This window comes from Odocoileus virginianus, chromosome 8 (genome assembly GCF_023699985.2).
Source record: "Odocoileus virginianus isolate 20LAN1187 ecotype Illinois chromosome 8, Ovbor_1.2, whole genome shotgun sequence".
Lineage (NCBI taxonomy): Eukaryota > Metazoa > Chordata > Mammalia > Artiodactyla > Cervidae > Odocoileus > Odocoileus virginianus.
Genome location: NC_069681.1, coordinates 33,208,852 through 33,229,857, shown reverse-complemented (window position 1 = coordinate 33,229,857; position 21,006 = coordinate 33,208,852). Strand labels below are relative to the sequence as shown.

Here is a 21,006-nt window from a genome sequence, read left to right as displayed (position 1 = left end):
TTTTTAATTATTTTGGCTAAAGTGTAATTGTAATAAGCTTTGTCAAGATCGTGTTAAGAAAAAAAAAAAAGAATGAAAAAGAAAACCTCCAAGTCTATGACCAAGGTCATATTCTGGATTCTCCTCACTCAGTTGTCGAACTTCTTAAAAATGTGGCAGCCAACATACCTTGGCATTGAGAGGGCACACAGACAGGGCGCTTCGGAAAAGCTGGTCTTCGCTCCGCCACTCACCGCTGCGAACCACGCATCTCAGCGTGTTTAGGAATAAAATTCCCAGGATGAGAGCGGCAATCAGTTTCTTAAGAAGAGAGGGACACGGGAAATGTCATTAGTAAAACCCACCCATCGTCTTGGTCAAGAACGGCGCCCACCTCGCTGGGCCAATACCTTTTTCTTGGTATGTTTACTGAGCACTGCGAGTCCAAACGTCAGCAGCATGCAGTAGCCGGCACTGGGGAGGTACAAGACCCTCTCAGCCACCACAAAGCCCACTCGGAAGAACAGGTTACTCGCAGGAAGAAACGGGATAATGAGGAATCCCAGGCCCAGCGTGAGGATCCTGGAAGATGAGAAGTAGTTAAAATGGCTACTTTTAGAATTCTTAAGAAAAATATTCTATTCTACATGAAATCCACAATAAAGATGCCCCTTCCCTTTTTTTTCTTTTTTTTTTTTCATGCCAGCAGTTAAGAGGAGGCATCAGTAGAGAGGGTCTAACCTAGTACCATCAGGATAAGACAGAAAAATCTTACTAAGGCTACTTAGCATCGAGCATGAGGATAAATTTTAGAAGTCCTCAAATTCACATAAATAAAGTTAGAATGATTACTTAGAGCAGTCTTATAAACTTGCCTGCTTCTAACTATACCTCAAACTGTGTAGGTGTCAAATAGCTCAACACCTACAATATCCCAATTGGGCTAATTGGGATATTGGTCCCAGTCAGTCCGATTTAGTCCCCTGACATTTAACAGGATGTAATGTCATTTAACTAGTTTAAACTTTACAAGACCTGAAATAAACTTGTATCATTTGGGGATGCTCCAGCATAAATTTCAGTTGAGCAAAAAGAAAGCTGAGAGCAATGGGACACTTGTGGAAGCAGGTAAGCATTCCCAGAGTCCCACATGATGTAAGTGGGTGAATCAGAGGCTGGGTCAAACAACAAGGTCCTTCTGCACAGCACACAGAACTATATTCAAAATCCTGCAATAAATCGTAATGGAGAATACGGAAAAGAACACATATATGTATAAACTGAGCCACTTTGCTGCAAAGCAGAAACTAAACACAACGTTGTAACTAAACTACACTCCAATAAAATTAAAAACCAAACAAAAGAAGCCTGGTCAAATTTGATAGCTCCTTCCCACAAACCTGTGCGTATAGTGTTAGAAAAATCCTACTGGCGCATGCACAGCAAATTGGGACAGAGCTTTGTCACCCTTTAGAATTACGAACCAATTGAAGGGACAGGGTAAACTCAAAACTGCATTTATTTTGAGAAATTACTCATCTAATTCCAGAAACACTTATGCCTAAAGGAAATCATCTTAAATAGTTTTCTCTTCCACAAAACACGTTTTTCTCCCAATTATTTTCTCAATAATCTTCCCTCCCCCCGCACCCTGCTTTTTTTGGTGAGAAGTAAGAGTCTCTTTGGGGTGGCAGCTTATTTTGTACAAATAACAAGAGAAGGCATCGATGTCGCATCCACCAGGGCTTTCTGAAGGGGAATTGTGAAATGACGGGCACAACACACATCAATTACACTCTCCGTCTGGACCATAAATTACTCTTTACCACCTATGGCGAGAAGGATGTCAAAATGCTACTTCATGGCGGGGGGCGGGCCAGATGAAGCAGCCATTGGGCGCCCCCTCCAGTCCACTCCCCACAAGCTGAAGCCAGCCATGGATTCCAAGTGGACAGAACTCATCCTGCCCAGACATGTGCATCTGTACTGAAATACCTGTCCTTAGACAGGACTTGCACAAAATCGTTAATGATGATCTGCGGTGCTGGATTTAGCAACATGCTCGGACTCCACCCAGTATGGAAGTTAAAATTCAGCTCAGCCTCTTACCTTCTCTTGTGGTTGTCTTCAGAGCACAGGGCTTGGCATATCAGGCCAATTAGGCAGAACCAGAGTGCTGCTAGAGCAATTACCCTCCAGTCCCCGACGGACTTAATGAGGGGGATGCAACCCATCGACCAATCAAAACACAGCCACCAAGGGCACAGCAGCAGCCAGGCATTCAATGAATAGTAGTAATTATAGTTTATGGCCTGCCAGTCAAAGGAAAAACAAACATTTATTTGATACTGAACTTGGGAAAAAAAAAAAAATATATGTGTGTGTGTGTGTGTGTGTGTGTGTGTGTGTGTATGTATATATATACACATATATATAGCCTAGCTTCCCTTTGGAGGCCTTCATGTTTCTGCTCAAGGAGCCCAGCCATATAAAACAAAATGTTGCCACTTTCTGCTCTGGGCACTGGGCTGAAGTGTGCAGTTGACTAAACGCATTGAGATTTTTTTTTTTAATAGATAAAAAATACAGCAAAGCCAACAGACTCTGCTTTACATTTGTTATATTTCTGGGGACACTATATCCCAGTTACTCACTGATGCCCCAAGTCCGTGACCCAGGAAATCTGTGGTCCAGAGGTCACCCATGTGCCTGATAATATAAGCATGGGGTTCTATGGTCTTTGATTTCCGTTTGTATGAAATGCACAGCTAAGACACCCTTGCCTTCAGAAGAAGCAAACCTTGACAAGAAAGTCTGGATGGCGTTAAGACTTTTAAAGACACCACCAGTAGGGACTTCCCTGGTGGTACAGTAGGTAAGAATCCACCTGCCAATGCAGGGGACACGGGTTCGATCCCTTGTCTGGGAAGATCCCACATGCCTCGGAGCAATGAAGCCTGCGCAGTTACTGAAGCCTGCGCACTTACAGCCGGGGCTCCGTCACGAGAGAAACCACCAAAATGAGAAGCCCGGGCACCCAACTAGAGAGTAGCCCCGGCTTGCTGCAACTAGAGAAAGCCTGCACAAAACAACAAAGACTCAGCGCAGCCAAAAATAAACAAAACACTTTTAAAAAGTTGTGTTAAAGAAAAAAAAGACACCGTCAATATGTTATATTTTATCTTAACCTCAACACGTCAATTTCCATTATACCAAAAGTAGGTTAGGGGACAATTTAAGGAGTCTGGCAAGAAATAGGACATTTTCTAAACCTTTCCTCTTGATTTTGTTTAGAGTGAAAGTGAAAATAGTAGTTGCTCAGTCTGTGTCTGACTCTTTGTGATCCCATGGACTGTAGCCCACTGGGCTCCTTGGTCCATGGAATTCTCCAGGCAAGGATTCTGGAGTGGGTTGCCATTTCCTTCTCCAGGGGATCTTCCTGACCCAGGGATCGAACCTCAGTCTCCTGCACTGCAGGCAGATTTTTTTACCGTCTGAGTCACAAGGAAATGCAAAGAGTTTATACCCTCTCAAAGCCCTGATAAAAACCTGGTTTAACCCTAGAACGTCCTCAGTGAATGGAAATACCTGTGGAGGTATTCTGATTAACAGGGGCTTTTGTGGGTATGTTGGGGAGGGAGGTGAGGAGGAGGAGGGAGGGAAGACCTGGGGATCTGGTGGGCAAAGATGACCCAGCAGAGGACGGACGCGGGACTCACCCTGACTAGCATGCTGTCGGCGAAGGAGGCAGGGTTGTCCACCTCGGTGAAGGCGGGCGGGCCAGTGCCCATGATCTTCCAGCGCACGTACAGCACCCCAGCTCCCCCAAAAGCCAGGAGGGTCATTCTGAAGAGGAGGCCCCCCGTCCGGAGCACACCAGGGCTCTGAAAGGATAGCGCAAGGCCCCCAGTGTTGAGGATTTTTCAAATAAAAGTGTGGCCAAGCCAGGTATAAACGTGCAGCAATTCTGGCTGAACCTCACTGACACTGGGCTTTAAAAGGCTGCCTGTTTTAGAACTCAAAGTTGCAAGAAGTACTTTGAAAATGGTATTTTAAACCAGTGGGTATGTGACATTTTCCACGTCTTGGCTGGAGACAAAAGCAGATACTCACCTCTAATGATCTGTCTTTACGGAGGAACTTCTGGACAATTTCCAGGACATTTAATTTGCCTATCACCAAGATGTCGAAGACGGCATTGAGACCCTAAAAAAGCAAAGCAAGGAATCAGCCTTGGGACAGCCTAACTCTGATCAGGTAGCCAGGATACGTCACAATTCTATTGCTGAATTTAGACGAGAAATGTCCTGGATTAGATCACCGTAGATAATCTCTTAAGCTCTAAAAACAAAACAAATCCTACTGTTTCTATGAAATTAGCTCATGATATTTGCATCAAATTTACTTCTTTATTTCTTTAATTCTTGGTTGCACTGGGTCTTTGATGCTACGCACAGGTTTTCTTTAGTTGTGGTGAGTTGCAGTGTGTGGGCTCCTCATTGCGCTGGCTTCTCTCGTTGCAGAGCACAGGCTCAATAGTTGTGATGCACAGGCTTAGTTGCCTGTAGCATGTGGAATCTTCCCGGACCAGGGATCGAACCTGTGTCCTGTGCATTGGCAGGCTGATTCTTTACCCCTGGACTACCAAGAAAGTCCCATCAGATTTGTCATCTAGTAAATCCCCTGTTAGTCACAGTTTCATAGCCTGCATACAAGAGTATGATAAGATGAAGGAGAGCTAGAGCCTTGGGGTTCCTGGAGAAGTTCCGCAGAGGCCCCCCTTTCATTTTTTACCCCTAAAACAGTCCTGGAGTTGTAGCAGAGCCAAAACCGGTGCAGTGGCCATGCCTAAGATGATAAGGCAGCCAGCAATCTTGAAAACCCAGCCATGTAAGTAATTACACTTCAGGAACCTGGGGAGCTGCCTGATGAGGGCATATGCCCTGGAAGAGAGGGGACAGAACATACAGACTCTGTGGGGCTGCAGAGACATCCCAGACTCAGACTCTTGGTCACCCACCAGCTCTCCCTTCCTGCCCGGCACGCAGCCAGCCCCGCAGGGGAGTGCGGTCATGTGACTGAGTTCCAGTCAATGGGATGTGGGCAGAAGCAATACCGCAGCTCTTGGAGGTTTGGTCACAGACCAGAGCACGTGCCACCCTGGGTTTCCCATCCAGCTGGCTGTGGAGGAGATGATGGAGGTGTCTGGAGTGGCACTGGAAACCGCACCCTGAGGACGGCAGAGCCCCACTGTGTGGAGGATGGCCACCTCTGCCCAAGACTTTTATTGGGATGACCAGTAATTCCAAGTATGCAAAACCCCTGGCCCTTGGATGTGTGATATTGCAGCTGCACTGATGCTAACAGCTTCCAGCAGCATCACCATAGGTCCTTTCTAGTAGATATGGCTGTTCTTAAAGCTCTGACGCCTGTGCTTACAAGCGGAGGCTCATCTAGTCTTGGACTCCACCCTTTACCCTGCAGTGGACTTTCCATAAACGTGGGTGCTGTAGAGAACGCTATGCAGCTGAACCCCCTGTTGGAACCAGGCAGAGCGGTCAGAACATACACTGTGTGGATGGTTCAAGCTGCCCTTTGAAGATGTGGGGCCTTCGAACACAGAGCTTCCTGGCAAAGACGATCGATCGTAAGTTGTCAGAAGCCAGTGGTAATTTGTGGTTTTCAGCGCAAGGGTGACATCTCTCCTCAGCCCCCTCCCATACATGCTGGGAGCCATTAATTATCCAGTACACGGGCCAGCGCTGGGTTAATCACTTCACAGAATGCTCATTTTATTCACCCGTGTGATGCATGATTTTACTGGGTCAGAGAGGATCATTTCTGCCTGGGTGTGAACCATTTTCTAGAAGGCAGGAAGCTCCCTGTTGAGCGGCGTTGTCTTCTTATGCCATGTGTTCTTCTGCCTGTGAGCTATAGGACAGTCACCCAGAGGTGACACGGTCAGGCTGTCATGAGGACTGAGCACTCTCAGTCTCAGACACCAGTCTGGCACTCTCTCTCCCTTCCCATTTAAATCCATCATCAAAATGGCCACATTCTAGTCAGACTTCTGGAAACCTGCTCAACATGACCGTATCTGCATGAAAATTCAACCGAATTTTTTAGCGCTCTTCTTAACGGAGGTGGTAGTCACCTGGGAGCCTTGTGAAATGGAGGCGCTGATTCAGCAGGCCTGCGGTGGGGGTCTGAGACCCTAAATCTCTAAATAAGCTCCCAGATGGTGTCAACGCCACTGGTCCTCAAGCCATACTTTGAGACAAGCAAGACTTCAGGACGGCAGTTCTCACAGAATGATTTTCACCCCCTACCAGGGGGGTGTGCTTGGCAATGTCTGGAGACATTTGAGGTTGTCACACTGAGGGACGGGGTGTCCTTCTGGCATCTAGTGGGAGACCAGGGATGTTGCCAAATACCTTACAGTGCACAGGACATGCCCCAAAGAAAGAATGATTCAGCCTCAAATGCCAATAATGCCAAGGTTCAGAGTCAGTGGCTTAGAGCAAACTTTTAAAAAAGTAACTCATGAGGTTCTAGTATCTTTGCACAGTAATTCTTTCTATACCGTTTCCTAGCTAGCTGACCTTAATCATGTGGATCGAATCCAATAAAACCATTTATCTTTGCCTTGACTGGTGTCCAGCCCCAAAGAGCTTAGACCTGGGAAAGGAAGATCCTTTGCCACGGCTTCCTGTATGGGCCCCGCACACCCCACATCTCTGTTTTCCATTTGTCTACCTCTCTTCACATCTCTAATGTCTCAGTTTCCCTCTGATAACGTAAGGCAGAAAATTAGCTAGAACAGAGGAAAAGAGTGCATTTCCACGCCTCTCCCTTCCAGGGGCTTCTACTCAGATCAGACATAGGGGGCGCACACCTGGACCCTTCGGAGCCCTCTCCTGTCCTCCCTGACATTTCCGGACAAAGACAAATATCACATAACACACATCAATGCTTGGTAATCAGGACCAGAAACAGCGGTAGGGCCACAACACGGCTGTACTTAGGACTGCTGAAACACGAAAGCACCCCACAACACTCTTCCTTTTCTCCAGGACCTCTCCACGGGGGCCAGTCACCTGCTCTTCAGAGCTGTCCCCTCTCCGTGTCCACCGGCTCTAATGAGAGTCACCCAAGACAGGCAGTTCCCACCTGAACCACCAGGAGCGTGGTGGCACATGTAATCGGTCCAGAGAGGGCTAGGCTGAAGACTGCAACAGGGGTGCAGAGGGGGGACGCACAGGCCCCCGTGCGAAGACAGCGCAAGGGGTCTTTGCAGGAGGGAGACGGGCGTAGGGAGAGCAGCCCCTGGAAGCACCCGGGGTCTTACCAGCACAGTGATCCCTTGCTCTTTGCATAGCATGGCCACTGCTCCCAGGAGGATGCTCAGCAACACCCAGAACGTGGAGTGGGTCTTCTCCCTGTTAGCTGCCGACCAGGAGAAACAACAAACGCACAGTCATTCAGCTCAGCTCAGTCTTGGGAGCCCTGGGAACTCAAATTCTCAGCATGCACCTTACACAGTCACCGTTTAAAAACACTTTGGTCTTGAATGGCATTTCTCTGTGGGCCAGTGAGTTAGATCCGCATTGCTGGTTAGATGGTGTAGCTCAGCAGGTGGAGAATCTGCCTGCAATGCAGGAGACCCGGGTTTGATCCCTGGGTTGGGAAGATCCCCTGGAGGAGGGCATGGCAACCCACTGCCGTACTCTAGCCTGGAGGAGTCCATGGACAGAGGAGCCTGGCAGGCTATAGTCCATGGGGTCGGAAGGAGCTGGACGTTTTGGACTTTTTTCGTGACTCAAGATATGATTGAGCGACTAACACTTTCACTTTCTATATGGCACACACACCCCCTCCTCCAGGTCCCCCAGCAGGAGCCCAGAGCCTTCAGGAGGCACTGCAATGCAGCCCTGGTACAAAGACATCTCAAGGCAGAGTTCCCAGGGGCGAGGTCCTTCTTCCCAGCCCGCCAGTCACCTAACAGGCCGTTCTGACAGCTTGTGCCGAGGACTCGCACGGGTGGTGTAGACGCTGCATCTGGCTACCCCCCTCTGCTCTGAGAATCTCTACAACTCCCGGAGTCGGGGTCCAGCACTGCTCTGAGAGTGTCTACCACTTCTAGGTGGAGTCTGGGCTCTCTGAACCCCAGATGCCTTAAGAACACCTGCTCTGCTACCAGCGTGGACTAGTTCTGAAGGATGCCGGACCACTGAGCTCACCTGCACGGATACTCAAGCATCAACAGGAAACCAAAACCTCAGCAGAAATGTGACCGCGGCAGCAAGCCGCTTGGCTTGGGTGTGGCTGGGCTCCAGTAATAACTGACGGTCCCTGAACGCCTTTCGAGGAGGAAGGGTCTGCTCTCTACTGGCAGGGGGTGTGGAGGATGCAATTTGGGGACCAGAGCTGACCTGCTCCGGGCAGGAGAGGAGAAGGCACGTGTGATACTCCTCTCTGTTCTTCGTGAGGTCCTCAGCTCCTCACTGAGGTCAGTGGTGAACAAACATTTTATAAAGACCTAAGTGTGAGGTGGGGCAAAGTGAACCTGCTTGGAGGAGGTGCCCCTGGGTCTTGGGTCAGCTCTGCCTAAAACCAGAACTCCTGGGCTAAATTCCAGCTCTGCGGTTTACCACGTGACCTGGAGCAAGTTACTTGTACAGCCTCAGGGTCCTCATCAATAAAATGCGTGCGACAATAACTGTATCTTCCCTACTCGAGTGAGAAAAAAGGTATACAGAAATACCTGCCCATTTGTGTTAAAAGTTACATATAAAAGTTGCTCATATATGCAAAACATCTCTCTGGAGAACACATAGGAAACCAACTACAGAAGTTTCTAAACTTTTTTTCCCATACCATGCAGCTTAATCTTAGTTCCCTGACCAGGGATCGAACCCAGGCCCTGGCAGCAAAAGTGCCTGTGTCCTAACCACTGGACTGCTAGAGAATTCCCTCTAAACAACTTTAAGGAGAAAAATTTGGATAGGAGAGGAAAGAAATCTTACTTTTCACTGCAAAACCTTTCATACCATGTACATTTTTTTAAACTACGTGCATGAATTAAAGACCATACTAAAAACTAAACATTGAAAAAACAAACAAAAAACCTTGATAGACTGCTGGGACCACAGAAAGCATTCACTGTTTGTCGCACATAAATCAGCAAAACCACCCCAGGTTCAAGGGAGAGGGTCTCCAATGGGGCTTTGATGCAAGGGGGCGACTGATCCATCACCTTGTCACCAAAATGTGCCAAGCTTGCTATGCAGTGACAAGATACACCTTGGTTCTCATTAAACTGCTTGAGCAGAAAACCAACAATTAAGGTATGTGAGAGAGACAGGGAGACAGAGAGACGCAGATCTTGAATGAAGTGGATACCTGGGAGTCATCAGCAAAGCCCCAGACCAAAGTCCTGGGCTCCCTGTCCGGGATCAGCTGTGGGGTCTGGAGCCGGGAAGAGAGGATGCTGCTAACTTGGAACTTTCCACGTGTGGCTGGAGACTCCTCTCAGGATGCCAAGGGGTTGCACCCAGCCAAGCCCCCTGGACTCTCAACAAACTGTGAACAGGACTGACCCCCGTGCTGTCCGAGGGCCCAGTCGGCTGGCTGGGAAAACGTCCTCACTCACACATAGGCCTTAGGGGCTTGAGATTCAGAAGTCAAGCAAAAGGACACACAGGCTGACACTGTCTGATCTTTTCAGCTTTTCTTGGGAATCTCTGTTGGATTTCCGGGATTAATGTACAAACAGCAGAACTGACAGAATACAAAAAAGTTTTATTTGGCTGTACAGTCAAGGCACCCGAAGGCTTTTCACCAGTCCAACTGATCAATAAACGGTAAAGTCTCACTGATTCAAATTCCATGGTCTCAAATCAACCAGCACTCTTGTTTTCAGTCTTTCTGATCTGATTCTTCCTGCTGTTGACAGGATGAAGGGGTCCCAATGCTGAAAACAGCACTTAGGGCCTTCCTTATGGGGTGACACAGCCTCTCCAGGTTCCCTGGGTCTAAATTTCAAGCACACGGGCCACTCTGCTTTCACTGGGCTTTGCACGTTCCCTTGTCTTAGGCTAGAATGCCCCAGAAGAATCCTATGGCCATCAAAGATCACTTAGGCTGCGCAACCCACCCTCCTGGGCAGCCTCCCTTCTGATTCACGTTTCATTCACAGTTGCAACAACAGCAAATGGTCCTACTGTGTGCACGCCTGACTGCCCAAGTAGCAGGGTCTGTCCCATGCACCTCAGTGCCCCTAACTGACCCCCTACCTTAAGTCAGGCCCAGCAGTAGCCCCCAAGATGGCCCTAAGCACAATCTACTAGCGTGTTCTTCTCAGACTTCACTACCAATGCTTGATTTTCAGCTCTCACCTTTGGCAGTGCTGACACGTGGGTCAATTCTCAGCATTGGAGGATGTTCGGTGCTTCCCTTGTTTCTACCCCACCCCCCCCCCCCCCACCCCTGGGAAGCCAGCAGCCCTCCAAGCTCTCAGTTGTGATGACCCAAAACATCAGGCTTTGCCAGATGTCCTGGGTGGGAGGGGATCACGCCCAGTGGAGACCATTAAACTAACCAGTGCCACTCACAGCGTGTGGTCCTGCCCTCGGATCTTCTAAGAAAGGCAGATGCTCAGGCCCTCCAGCCCAACCCAGACCCTTGGACTCAGAGACTTGAGGGTGGAGCACCACTGAAAGCCTGTTAACCAGCCATCCAGGTGATTCTGATGCCACAGGTCGAGGAGCATCACCCTTGGTGGAAAGCTTGCTCACAGCTGCATCCTGGGTACCAGGCCTGGCTCGTTGGAGCATCTTCTCCAAGTGCCAGAATCTAGGGTACCTGATTACCTATCAGGAGGGGCAGGGAACTGACAAATCACAGAGCCATAACGCAGGAACAGCTGGAGCGCTTCCAGGAGGTTGTGCCTGTGATCTCCCTGGCAGCGATGGCAGAGCGGGAATCCCGCCCAGGATGCTGCAGGCAGGGGGCCACATGGCTGTGACTTTGAGAACTGATAGTCCATTTCAGTTTTAACTTCGAGTGAGCCCACGCCTGCTTTCTACCTGCCTCCCACCGTCCTGAGCAGCATCTCTCCAATATCCCAGGTGGCACAGTGCCTAGAAGCCAAGTTGTCTTTATTGAAATCCATGGTATATCAGAGTATTTAGTTCCATCAAGCAAACTAAGGATAATTTCACTTGTAGAAATTAATTACATTATACATGTAACACCAAGAGATCACAATTACGAGCCCCAATCACAAAGCCCTGTTACATTAGACATGATTGCATTGGGGTATTCATGTATTTATTGGGATTTATTATTTTCTCTGGGCTTCTCTCATAGCTCAGTTGGTAAAGAATCCGCCTGCAATGCAGGAGACCTGGGTTTGATTCCTGGGTTGGGAAGATCCCCTGTAGAAGGGACAGGCTACCCACTCTAGTATTCTGGCCTGGAGAATTCCATGGACTATATAGCCTATGGGTTCACAAAGAGTTGGACACGACTGAGCAACTTTTACTTTGGGCATTTGCTAGCAATCAGCAACAGACAAGTGTTTATAGACACCAAGGCATTGAGACCTTTAAAAAAAATATGGCCAAAGTAGAGGAAAAGCTAATGGATCATTAATTTCTCTTAGCATATGATTTTGAGAAAAGTCCCACAAGTTTCAGCAGGTGAGCACAAGGGCCCAGGCCAGAGCAGAGGGGCCACGCTCACGCCACAGCACACCAGAGGATGGGCACCCCACGCCTTCCGACACATGAGAGCGGTGGGTGGAAGGTGACCCCACAGGTCTTGTCCTCTCCTCTCAGTGTAGGGTGTTCTCTCAGCCCTCCCTCCTGTAACACGTTGTGCTGAGTCTGCATCCAACCACTTTTAGGGAGTTGCTCATATCAGCAGTTTATATGCAGATATGTGTGTGCTCAGTCATGTCTGACTCTTTGCAACCCCATGGACTGTAGTCTACCAGGCTCCCCTGTCCATGAAATTTTCCAGGCAAGAATACTGGAGTGGGTTGTCATTTTCTCCTCTGGGGGATCTTCCCGACTCAAAGGCAGGCAGATTCTCGACCACTGAGCCACCCAGGAATCCTTATATGCAATAGATACCCCTTAATTATAAACGAACCCATTAATTACCATGGAGCCTCCCACCCTGGCTCCTGCGCCCTTGAAAACCCCACACCTCAGACCCAGCCATTGTTTTCATATCCACTAGGCATTAGGTTCAGTAGTTCACTAGAAACCATAATGGAGAGACTTCCCTGGGGTCCAGTGATTAGGACTCCAGATTTCCACCACAGGGGGCATGGGTTTGATCCCTGGTCAGGGAACTAAGATCCAGTAAGTCACATGGAGCGGCCAAAACAACCCCTCCAAAAACAAACAAAAAAAACCCACAAATGAACCTCTTCCCTCCTCACCCCCTTTACCGGAATTTGATTTTTTAAACTTCTATTCCCAAAATTTGTGTTCAGAAGTCTTGAGACGTACTATGATTTCCCAGTGTAATGTTCCCTGATCTTAACATTTTAGTCCCTTGATCATTTTACATTTCTTCCTAGAAAAACTGAATTAGCTTGTGTTTTACTTGACTGTAACATAGATTAATTCCACCCCGCCCTCCACGGCTCAGTAGTTTTGGATAGGAAAAAAATTCCCAGTTCTTCCATTAAAACACCCAAAGGACTGCTCTTGAAAGCACTCTGTGAACACCAAGGTAAACGACCACAGGACTCAGGTTCCACTTGCCTGGAATTTAAAATGGATTTCTCCTTAGATGGTTCAATCTGAGATTTCACCAAAAAAAGAAGAAGAACACATTTAAAAACTGCAATCTCCAGGTTCTTTGACAGACTTCTCTCTAATCTCACTTCATAATTTCACCACACTGCTCGAACTCCATTTCTGTAAGGGACTCAGGCTCCCTCCACCTCTCAAATCCTCAGCAAATTGTTCTGGGAGCATCCTACTCTTTAACTTTCTTTATACTTCTGGTTTGGTTCCAGTATGGAAACATGTGAAAGAGGATGACAATGATTCTGTGCTGAAAAAGTTTTTTCAGTTTCAGTGATTATTAAATATTGAGTGTCACTTCCCCAGTGGCCCAGCAGTAAAGAATCTGCCTGCAAGGCAGGAGACCGGGGTTCGACCCCTAGATCGGGAAGATCCTCTGGAGGAGGGCATGGCCATCCACTCTAGTATTCTTGCCTGGAGAACCCCATGGACAGAGGAGCCTGGTGGGCTATAGTTCATAGGGTCACAAACAGTCGGACACGACTGAAGCAACTTAGCAGGAAGGCAGGTCACTTCTCAACAATGGTAATTTCAGGGCTCAGTTACAAACTGAGCAATGGCTTTACGTTCAGAAAGCCAATTCTAGACCACCACGGTCCAAGAGGGGGCATGGTGGTTGGGGAGCACTTGAAATTTACCTGGTCCCTATTGAGACATGTTGGAAGGGTCGAACACACTACCTAGTTTTGAAGACGCCATATGAAAGAATGTCAAACAGCTCATAATCTGTATACTGATTACATGTCAATTACAATATTTTTGATATATTGGGCTAAGAAACTACTGTTAAAATTCAGCTAACTTTTTTTTTAATAATGCGGCTACTAGAAATTTTGCGATGACCTGAAGAGCTCACATAGTATTTCCTACTACACAGCACAGTCAACAACGTCACATACTCAGAGAACCAGCTCATCCATGAAATGATCTACACAGATGTTTATAATCCAAGTCTGCCTCTGATAACTCGGAAAATATGAAGTGACTTGTTTATTAAAATTCACCTCTTTCTCCTCCAACCTCTATCAGATTAGTCACTTGATTTGCTATCAGGAGTCGTAAGACAGTGTGCACATACACTTCAGTTTTTCCACAATCCAAACTGGAAAGCTGAGCTTAACAGTCGACTCTTAAACTGGAGAGTTAGGGCCCAAACCTTCCATATAATTTCACAGTCAGCCCCCACTGTGTCCCTTGGTATCTGCTGGTCTGTATCGGTGGATTCAACCAACTTTCGGTTCTGCAATACTGAAGTGCATATTGAAAAAAATCTGCCTACAAATGGGCTTGTGCAGTTCACGCCCATGGACTTACTCTACTTTTCAAACTATCTCACATAAATCAAAGGGGTCCTCTTTACAAATGTGTGGAAGGGAGGTGCATGATAAATCAAGGCCTGCCTACAAAGTATTAATAAAATATCTCTAGTACTGGGGACAATCAAGAAAGGCCTTAAAAAATTAAATAATTAACTGGGAATGTGGTCCTGAGTTTAGGGACAGCCCAGCCTAGTAGACTTATGGTCATAAGACCTCCCCTAGCATAGTCTTACCCTGTAATTTGCCAAATTATTATTTTCTTTGAGCAGTAATTTGTCAAGGTGACTAATGCGAACAGTTGCAAATATATAAGCATAATCTAGATAAATTTGGACTTGTGTTTTTGTATGTTTTTACTTAGTAACTAATGTAAGCTATTCTTTTATTCCCAACTTTGAGCATTTTTACTTTTTAAAAATTTTCTTTTTTTGGTCATGCCTCCAAGGCATGTGGGATCTTAGTTCCCTGACCAGGGATGGAACCTGCACATCCTGCATTGGAAGTGCAGAATCTTAACCACTGGACCACCAGGGAAGTTGCCTGATCATTTTAATAAGATAGTTGAAACTGAAAACAGTAGGCCACCTTGCATACAGCTGGCGCTCAAAAAATAATGGATGAGTCAACAGTTTTATTTCGGTGTCTATTAGAAGCTTTACTATATTACTACATTTCAAAGGCAATTATGAGAGGTAATTAACACTGAAAAGTTAGTAATTTGTTAATGTGAATAAATATAGCCAGAAGTTCTCTTCTCACTTTTTTTTAGTCTTTGAACCTCCTCACAAAGGAATAATCTCTGTCATGTAAGAGATTCTTTTTTAAAATAAATAGTTTTTTAAAAATTACGTTAATAATATTAAAAACTTAGGAAAAACTGATTATTTTCATTTTAGAATTAACAGCTAAAAACAGTAAAAATAAATCCTGAGAGGCGGATACCACCCCCAGTACAACTGCATTTATGAATACTTTTATTCAAAAAGTCTTCGGCAAATAGGGAGTTCTAACTGATGCATCGTTTGTTGTTTACTTGCTCAGTCGTGTCCAATACTTTTGTCACACCATAGACTACAGCCCAACAGGCTCCTCTGTCCATGCGATCTTTCCAGCAAGAATATTAGAGTGGGTTGCCATTTCCTTCTCCAGGAGACTTTCCCCACCCAGGGATCGAACCCGAGTCTCCTGCACTGCAGGTGGATTCTTCACCCGAGCCACTGGGGGAAGCCAAACTGGTGCCAAACTCAGTGTAAGTGTCTCAGGCTAAGAACTCTCCATCTCAAATCCGTCCAGTCTACTAAGTTGTTAAGCAACAATGGTCCAGGAGAGAAAATGAAAAGAACACACACACACACACACACACACACACACACACACAAAACCCAAAAAACTATTCTTACAGCATGCAACATCTCTCACAACTTGCTCTAGAGAGAACTGTTCAGCGTTTGCAAACATCAACCCTTTAGAATCCAGAATTTCAGAAAGATTGGATTGGAAAATGTTTTTCTTGTTTCCGTGTCTGTCTCTGAGGTAATGCAATCCCTTCAGTAAACCGAGGCAAAGCCTGAGGGGCAGCAGGGGTTGCGGCGAGGGGAAGGAGCACGGAGTGGGTGGGAAACAACCCCCCACCCCCCACAAGAATTAACAGCAAGACCCTGGTCAGCGCCAACACCCCCAAGTGCCCAACAGATGCGAGCAACTCAGGGAAGCGCTGCGTGGCGGACTTGGCACGGCACTCGAGTGGGGAAACTGTTGTTTCAGAAAAAAAAAAAAAAAAGCGTCGTATGCCAGAAACGACCGTCTTCCCCCAGTCGACGCCTGCATCTCGGCGCCGGAAGCCGGCGTGCGTCGCAGTGCGTGGGCGGAAGTCACTCAACTCTGTCAGGCGGCCCAGAGCCGCACAACAAGCATCCGATTCTCGTTCCAGGAGAGGGAGCCAAGCAAGCGGCGCTTCCGCCCGCGGAATGAGGAAGCAGACGCCGCTCTCCTAACTAAAATAACGGGGGCGGGGGGCATTTTGGGAGAATCGAGCCAGTGTAGCAACCTCTGAGAAAAGAGAACCCACGCGAACACCGCGGTCACAATTCAGATGACAGCAACCCCAAGTCTAAAAAAAAAAACAAAACACAAGCGTCCTAGACTGAGTTACGCAGTTGCCCTCGTTTCTTTTAAGCTGTGTGACTTAACTTTGTGTAAGCCAAAGACAAACATGTCTTGAATCAGAGTGGAAAAGAGCAGGAAACGAGCTCCCAAGAGTCGAGTTACCCTGTTTTAGCTTCCTGAGCTATGGTGTGACTGTCACGCGCGGCTCTTTGCGACCCCAGGGACTGTATTCCCGCCAGGCTCCTCTGTCCATGGGATGTTTTCAGGCAAGGATACTGGAGTGGGTGGCCATTTCCTCCTCCAGGGGATCTTCCCGACCCAGGGATTGAACCCACATCTCCTGCATCTCCTGCACTGGCAGGCAGATTTCTTACCACTAGCGCCACCTGGGAAGCCCATGCAGACAGATTACCTTTTTCCAATCCAAAATATGCTGTTAATGCTTGTGGGGGGGTTGTTTCCCACCCACTCCGTGCTCCTTCCCCTCACCGCAGCCCCTGCTGCCCCTCAGTTTAACAGAGAGAAATGTTGACAGGATGTCTTATCATTAGAATAATACTTTTCATTTTGGGTGTTCAGAAATAATAACCAGCGCATCACTGACTTAGTGTTTTTCTTTCTTTCTCGCTTTTAAATAATTACCCTTTTCTATAAGGCTATTTTCTTCTTAAAAAAAAAAAAGATTCTATTCTAAAAGATCTCGCTTGGAGCTGTTCTACGTAAGTACAAAAAAAAAAAAAAAAAAAGCAGACAGAAATGTTACATGAGACTTTTTTTTCACTCTGAAAAAATGCCAGGATTCCAGAAGTTAGTACAGAATTGCTTGTTACAATAAACTCAGGCAGTTAAAAATTGTCCAGAGCTTTATAATACAGACAGTGCATCTATAAAGAAAGCTAATGAGGTTATTAAAAAGGAATGTATTCTCTGCAAGATATTTCTACCTAGTTAAATCATTCACTTCAGAACACTCAATTTTTTGTTCCCTTATAAAAAATATTAAATTTGTTCCTCTGTAAAAAACACCGCTCTTAAACTTCAAGTTTATGAGGAATGAATGCTTGACTGTTCTTTGACTTGATGTTCAGGTCTGAAAGAACAAAGACCAGGTAACTTAAATCATAAGTTTAAACAACAAATATCATTTATTATTATTTGTATTCAATAAGTACCAGACTGAACTTCTACCACAAAAGAGCTTTGATTCTTGGCTGCACACTTACAAACATGTGGGCAACGTGAGTAGCAGGGGCTGTTCTTAAATCATACCTTTGATGTTTCTACTGCACCTAACACTTTAACTTCATTAACAGAATTGAATGCACCCCCTGTTTATTTTTAATGATTGTTTTGACAAGCTTGCCTCACTGGTCCCATGAGGACAGGGAAGCCAATGAAGACAATTTAGTTGGGGCTGGCTTTGAAGTGAGTTAGACTCAAGAGTGTGAACCCAGTTCAGCCATATGTAGCTGTGTGGTCCTGGCGAGTTACTTAAACTCTGTGTCTTACATGTGGATAGCAGGGAAAGTAACTCCATCTATCTTAAAGATACACAGATGACATCACCCTTATGGCAGAAAGTGAAAAGGAACTAAAGAACCTCTTGATGAAAGTGCCTCTTGATAAAAGTGAAAGAGGAGAGTGAAAAAGCTGGCTTAAAACTCAACATTCAGAAAACTAAAATCATGGTATCCAGTCCCATCACTTCATGGCAAATAGATGGGGAAACAGTGGAAATAGTGACAGACTTTATTTTCTTGGGCTCCAAAAGACGCTTGCTCCTTGGAAGAAACGCTATGGCCAACCTAGACAGCATATTACTTTGCCAACAAAGGTCTGTCTCGTCAAAGCTATGGTTTTTCCAGTAGTCATGTATGGATGTGAGAGTTGAACCATAGAGAAAGCTGAGCACTGAAGAATTGATGCTTTTGAACTGTAGTGTTGGAGAAGACTCTTGAGAGTCCCTTGGACTGCTAAGAGATCCAACCAGTCCATCCTAAAGGAAATTAGTCCTGAATATTTATTGGAAGGACTGGTGCTGAAGCTGAAACTCCAATACTTAGGCCACCTGATGCGAAGAACTGACACATTGGAAAAGACCCTGATGCTGGGAAAGATTGAGGGCGGGAGGAAAAGGGGACAACAGAGGATGAGATGGCTGGAAGGCATTACCAACTCAGTGGACATGAATTTGAGCAATCTCCAGGAGTTGGTGATGGACACAGAGGCCTAGTGTGCTGCAATCCATGAGGTCACAAAGAATCAGACACAACTGAGAGACTGAACTGAACTAAAGACTGTAACATAATTGACAACTACACACACATATGTGTGACAGTGGTCAAAAAATGGTAACTTATATTAACAGCAAACTCCTCTACCTTCATGAGTAAAAAAAAAAAATCTGTGCTGGAAACTCCCTATTAATCTTGGCCAAAATAATCTTTTGGAACCACTAGCATGGTGACAGTCACCTGTCAGTCATCTGTCCCAGGGATTAGCAAACTTTGCAAAGGATAGGCCAGTAAGAATTTTAGGCTTCGCAGGCCAGGCAGCCTCTATGGAAACTCCTAACTCTGCAAAAACCAGTCCTGAGTGACCCTACTTCAACCAGCCCCAGCAGAGACAAAATCCTGAATGAGCAGTCTGTCCTGGCTTATGAACAAGATATCAGTTTACAAGAGGAGTCCAGGTATAAGCATTAGTACATGAACGATAACATCAAGGCCCTGGCAGGGACCAGACCTAAGCTCTGAGAAGTGCTGTGGAAGAGACTCAAGGAAACCCATGTATTACTATATCAGCTTCTGCTGAAGCTGGCTTCCCTGGCGGCTCAGACAGGAAAGGATCTGTGTATAATGCAGAAGACCCAGGTTCGAGCCTCGGATCGGGACGAGGCCCTGGGGAAGGAGAGGGCGACCTACTCCAGGATTCTTGCCTGGGAAATCTCATGGACAGAGGAGCCTGGTGATCGACAGTCTATGGCGGGTCACAAAGAGTCAGATACAACTTAGCGACTTTCACTCGCTCTGCTGAAAAAGCCCTCCTCAAGCAACCCACAGGGATCATTCCTCTCACTTTCCCTTTTCTTCTCATTTTCCCTTTTCAGTTGTATTACATAAGGCGAAAGTTCTACAGTCATGAACTGAATTTACAACAAGTTGAATTTATAACACTGTTGCCAGGGCCAACATGTATAAATGTATCATGTTCAATTTCTACTGTAAGACAACTGGGAAGGGATGATGTAACTTGGAGGCAATCAGAATTCATGTAATTAGTAGAGTTATACAGGGATTCTACTGAATCTCAATAAATGCACTGCTGCTAATAAACAGGCAATTCAACCCCTGCCACTTGTGTGCATGTGTGCACATGTGCGCGCACACGCACACACACAACTGGTCATTTCGACTCCATTGGTTCCAGCAACAAAGACTTTCTAAGTATTATTAACATGACAATGAAAAAATAAGAACCTCATGCTCCAGGTGCATATTCATAGCTATACATTTTTACCATTTTTCTATTTTTTTTTCTCCAACATGTTTTAATTAAAAATAAATAAATAACCAAAAGCTTTTCCCATCTTCAATTTTACTGGAAATAAAAAAAATCACAGAAATCAATCACAACTGCTTTAGCACTAAGAGCAGAAGCTCTTGGTTTCACTACTCAGCAAGATGCTTCCTGAACATTGTGAATGTTGAAGCACAACCTTTGTGTCCTGAAAAAAGCAACCGAGTAACAGACATCACTAAAAACAGCTGACATCTTTGACCCACATTCCTTCAAAGTGAAAAACTTATACGAACAGACACCTTCCCATCTGTTAAAACACTTGCTCAACAGAACAGAAACACAAAGAAGAGGCAAAATTAAGAGGGCAAAACATCACACTTACTTTCTCTGAATGCTTTACAGTAGCCAAGGAAAGACAGCATGAAGAAAAGGGCACTCAGGAGGTCTGCACGGCCAACGACACCAGCAACCTTAAAAGAAGGCAGAGGAAAAAGATTTATGTTAAAAAACATTTACATGAAACTTTGGAAACACAGAAACATCCTTAGAAATAGAAAACCTTATGAGACTCGGCCACCTATTAAAATATACCCTCTAACTGTGGTATGATCTGACAACTGACTCTTTTCACTTTTCACAGCTGCTTCCATGGGAAGGCTGGGTTGACTCCGACCTACTGTGGCTCTTCTGTGGGTCGGACACAGGCAGCGATGCCCATGTGCACGGATAGCCCTGTCACTCGGCACGCTGTGCCCACAGCCCCAGAGACCTCTGCCCTAATCAGGTGCCCAGGGTGGATTTTTCAATTGGAAAATGTTATCAGCTCAAAGGGCATGATATTTAATAAAGAAAATTTGACTGGAGACATGAAAGACAGGTGGGAAGTAAGTGTTACACATCATCAGTCAGCTGGAATGACATAGGGATGATGGTTCAAGGGCTGTCTCTGCCTGTGTTTCCCTCCCTTTAGACCAAAACCAATTAAGTGGGTTAACCTGGAAAGCAGAAGGCTTCAAAAGAGGTTGACCAGTAAAATGTAAAGAGAGTACGATTTCCAGCACTTCTTTCCTGCCCTTCCCCATTTTCTGCACCTGATGATGGCCCCTTTCTCCACCTTAGTGTCAAAGAAGCAATACAAAATGGGTGCTTCATTTCTTTCAAGCCGATTACTCCAATAATTGTTCTCCAAAAGTCTCAGGTCAACCAAAGACAGAGAACTGTGCTCCTGAGTACTGGTCTAGTCTACATGGCATCCT

General features: G+C 46.1%; 1 protein-coding gene across 4 annotated transcripts in view; it reads right to left on the bottom strand.

The window, feature by feature from the left end:
* TMTC4 (transmembrane O-mannosyltransferase targeting cadherins 4) overlaps positions 1-21,006 on the bottom strand; it is a 58,309-nt gene that overhangs the window by 20,333 nt on the left and 16,970 nt on the right. For 3 of the 4 annotated variants that reach the window (XM_070471446.1, XM_020898606.2, XM_070471445.1), the window contains exons 5-11: positions 20,133-20,220; positions 7,328-7,428; positions 4,093-4,185; positions 3,699-3,863; positions 2,089-2,291; positions 390-561; positions 169-300 (exon numbers count right to left, since the gene is read on the bottom strand). In XM_070471446.1, the coding sequence (XP_070327547.1) occupies positions 169-300; positions 390-561; positions 2,089-2,291; positions 3,699-3,863; positions 4,093-4,185; positions 7,328-7,428; positions 20,133-20,220 (954 nt within the window). The remainder of the gene's footprint in view (positions 1-168; positions 301-389; positions 562-2,088; positions 2,292-3,698; positions 3,864-4,092; positions 4,186-7,327; positions 7,429-20,132; positions 20,221-21,006) is intronic. The other variant, XM_020898607.2, reaches the window with a different exon arrangement.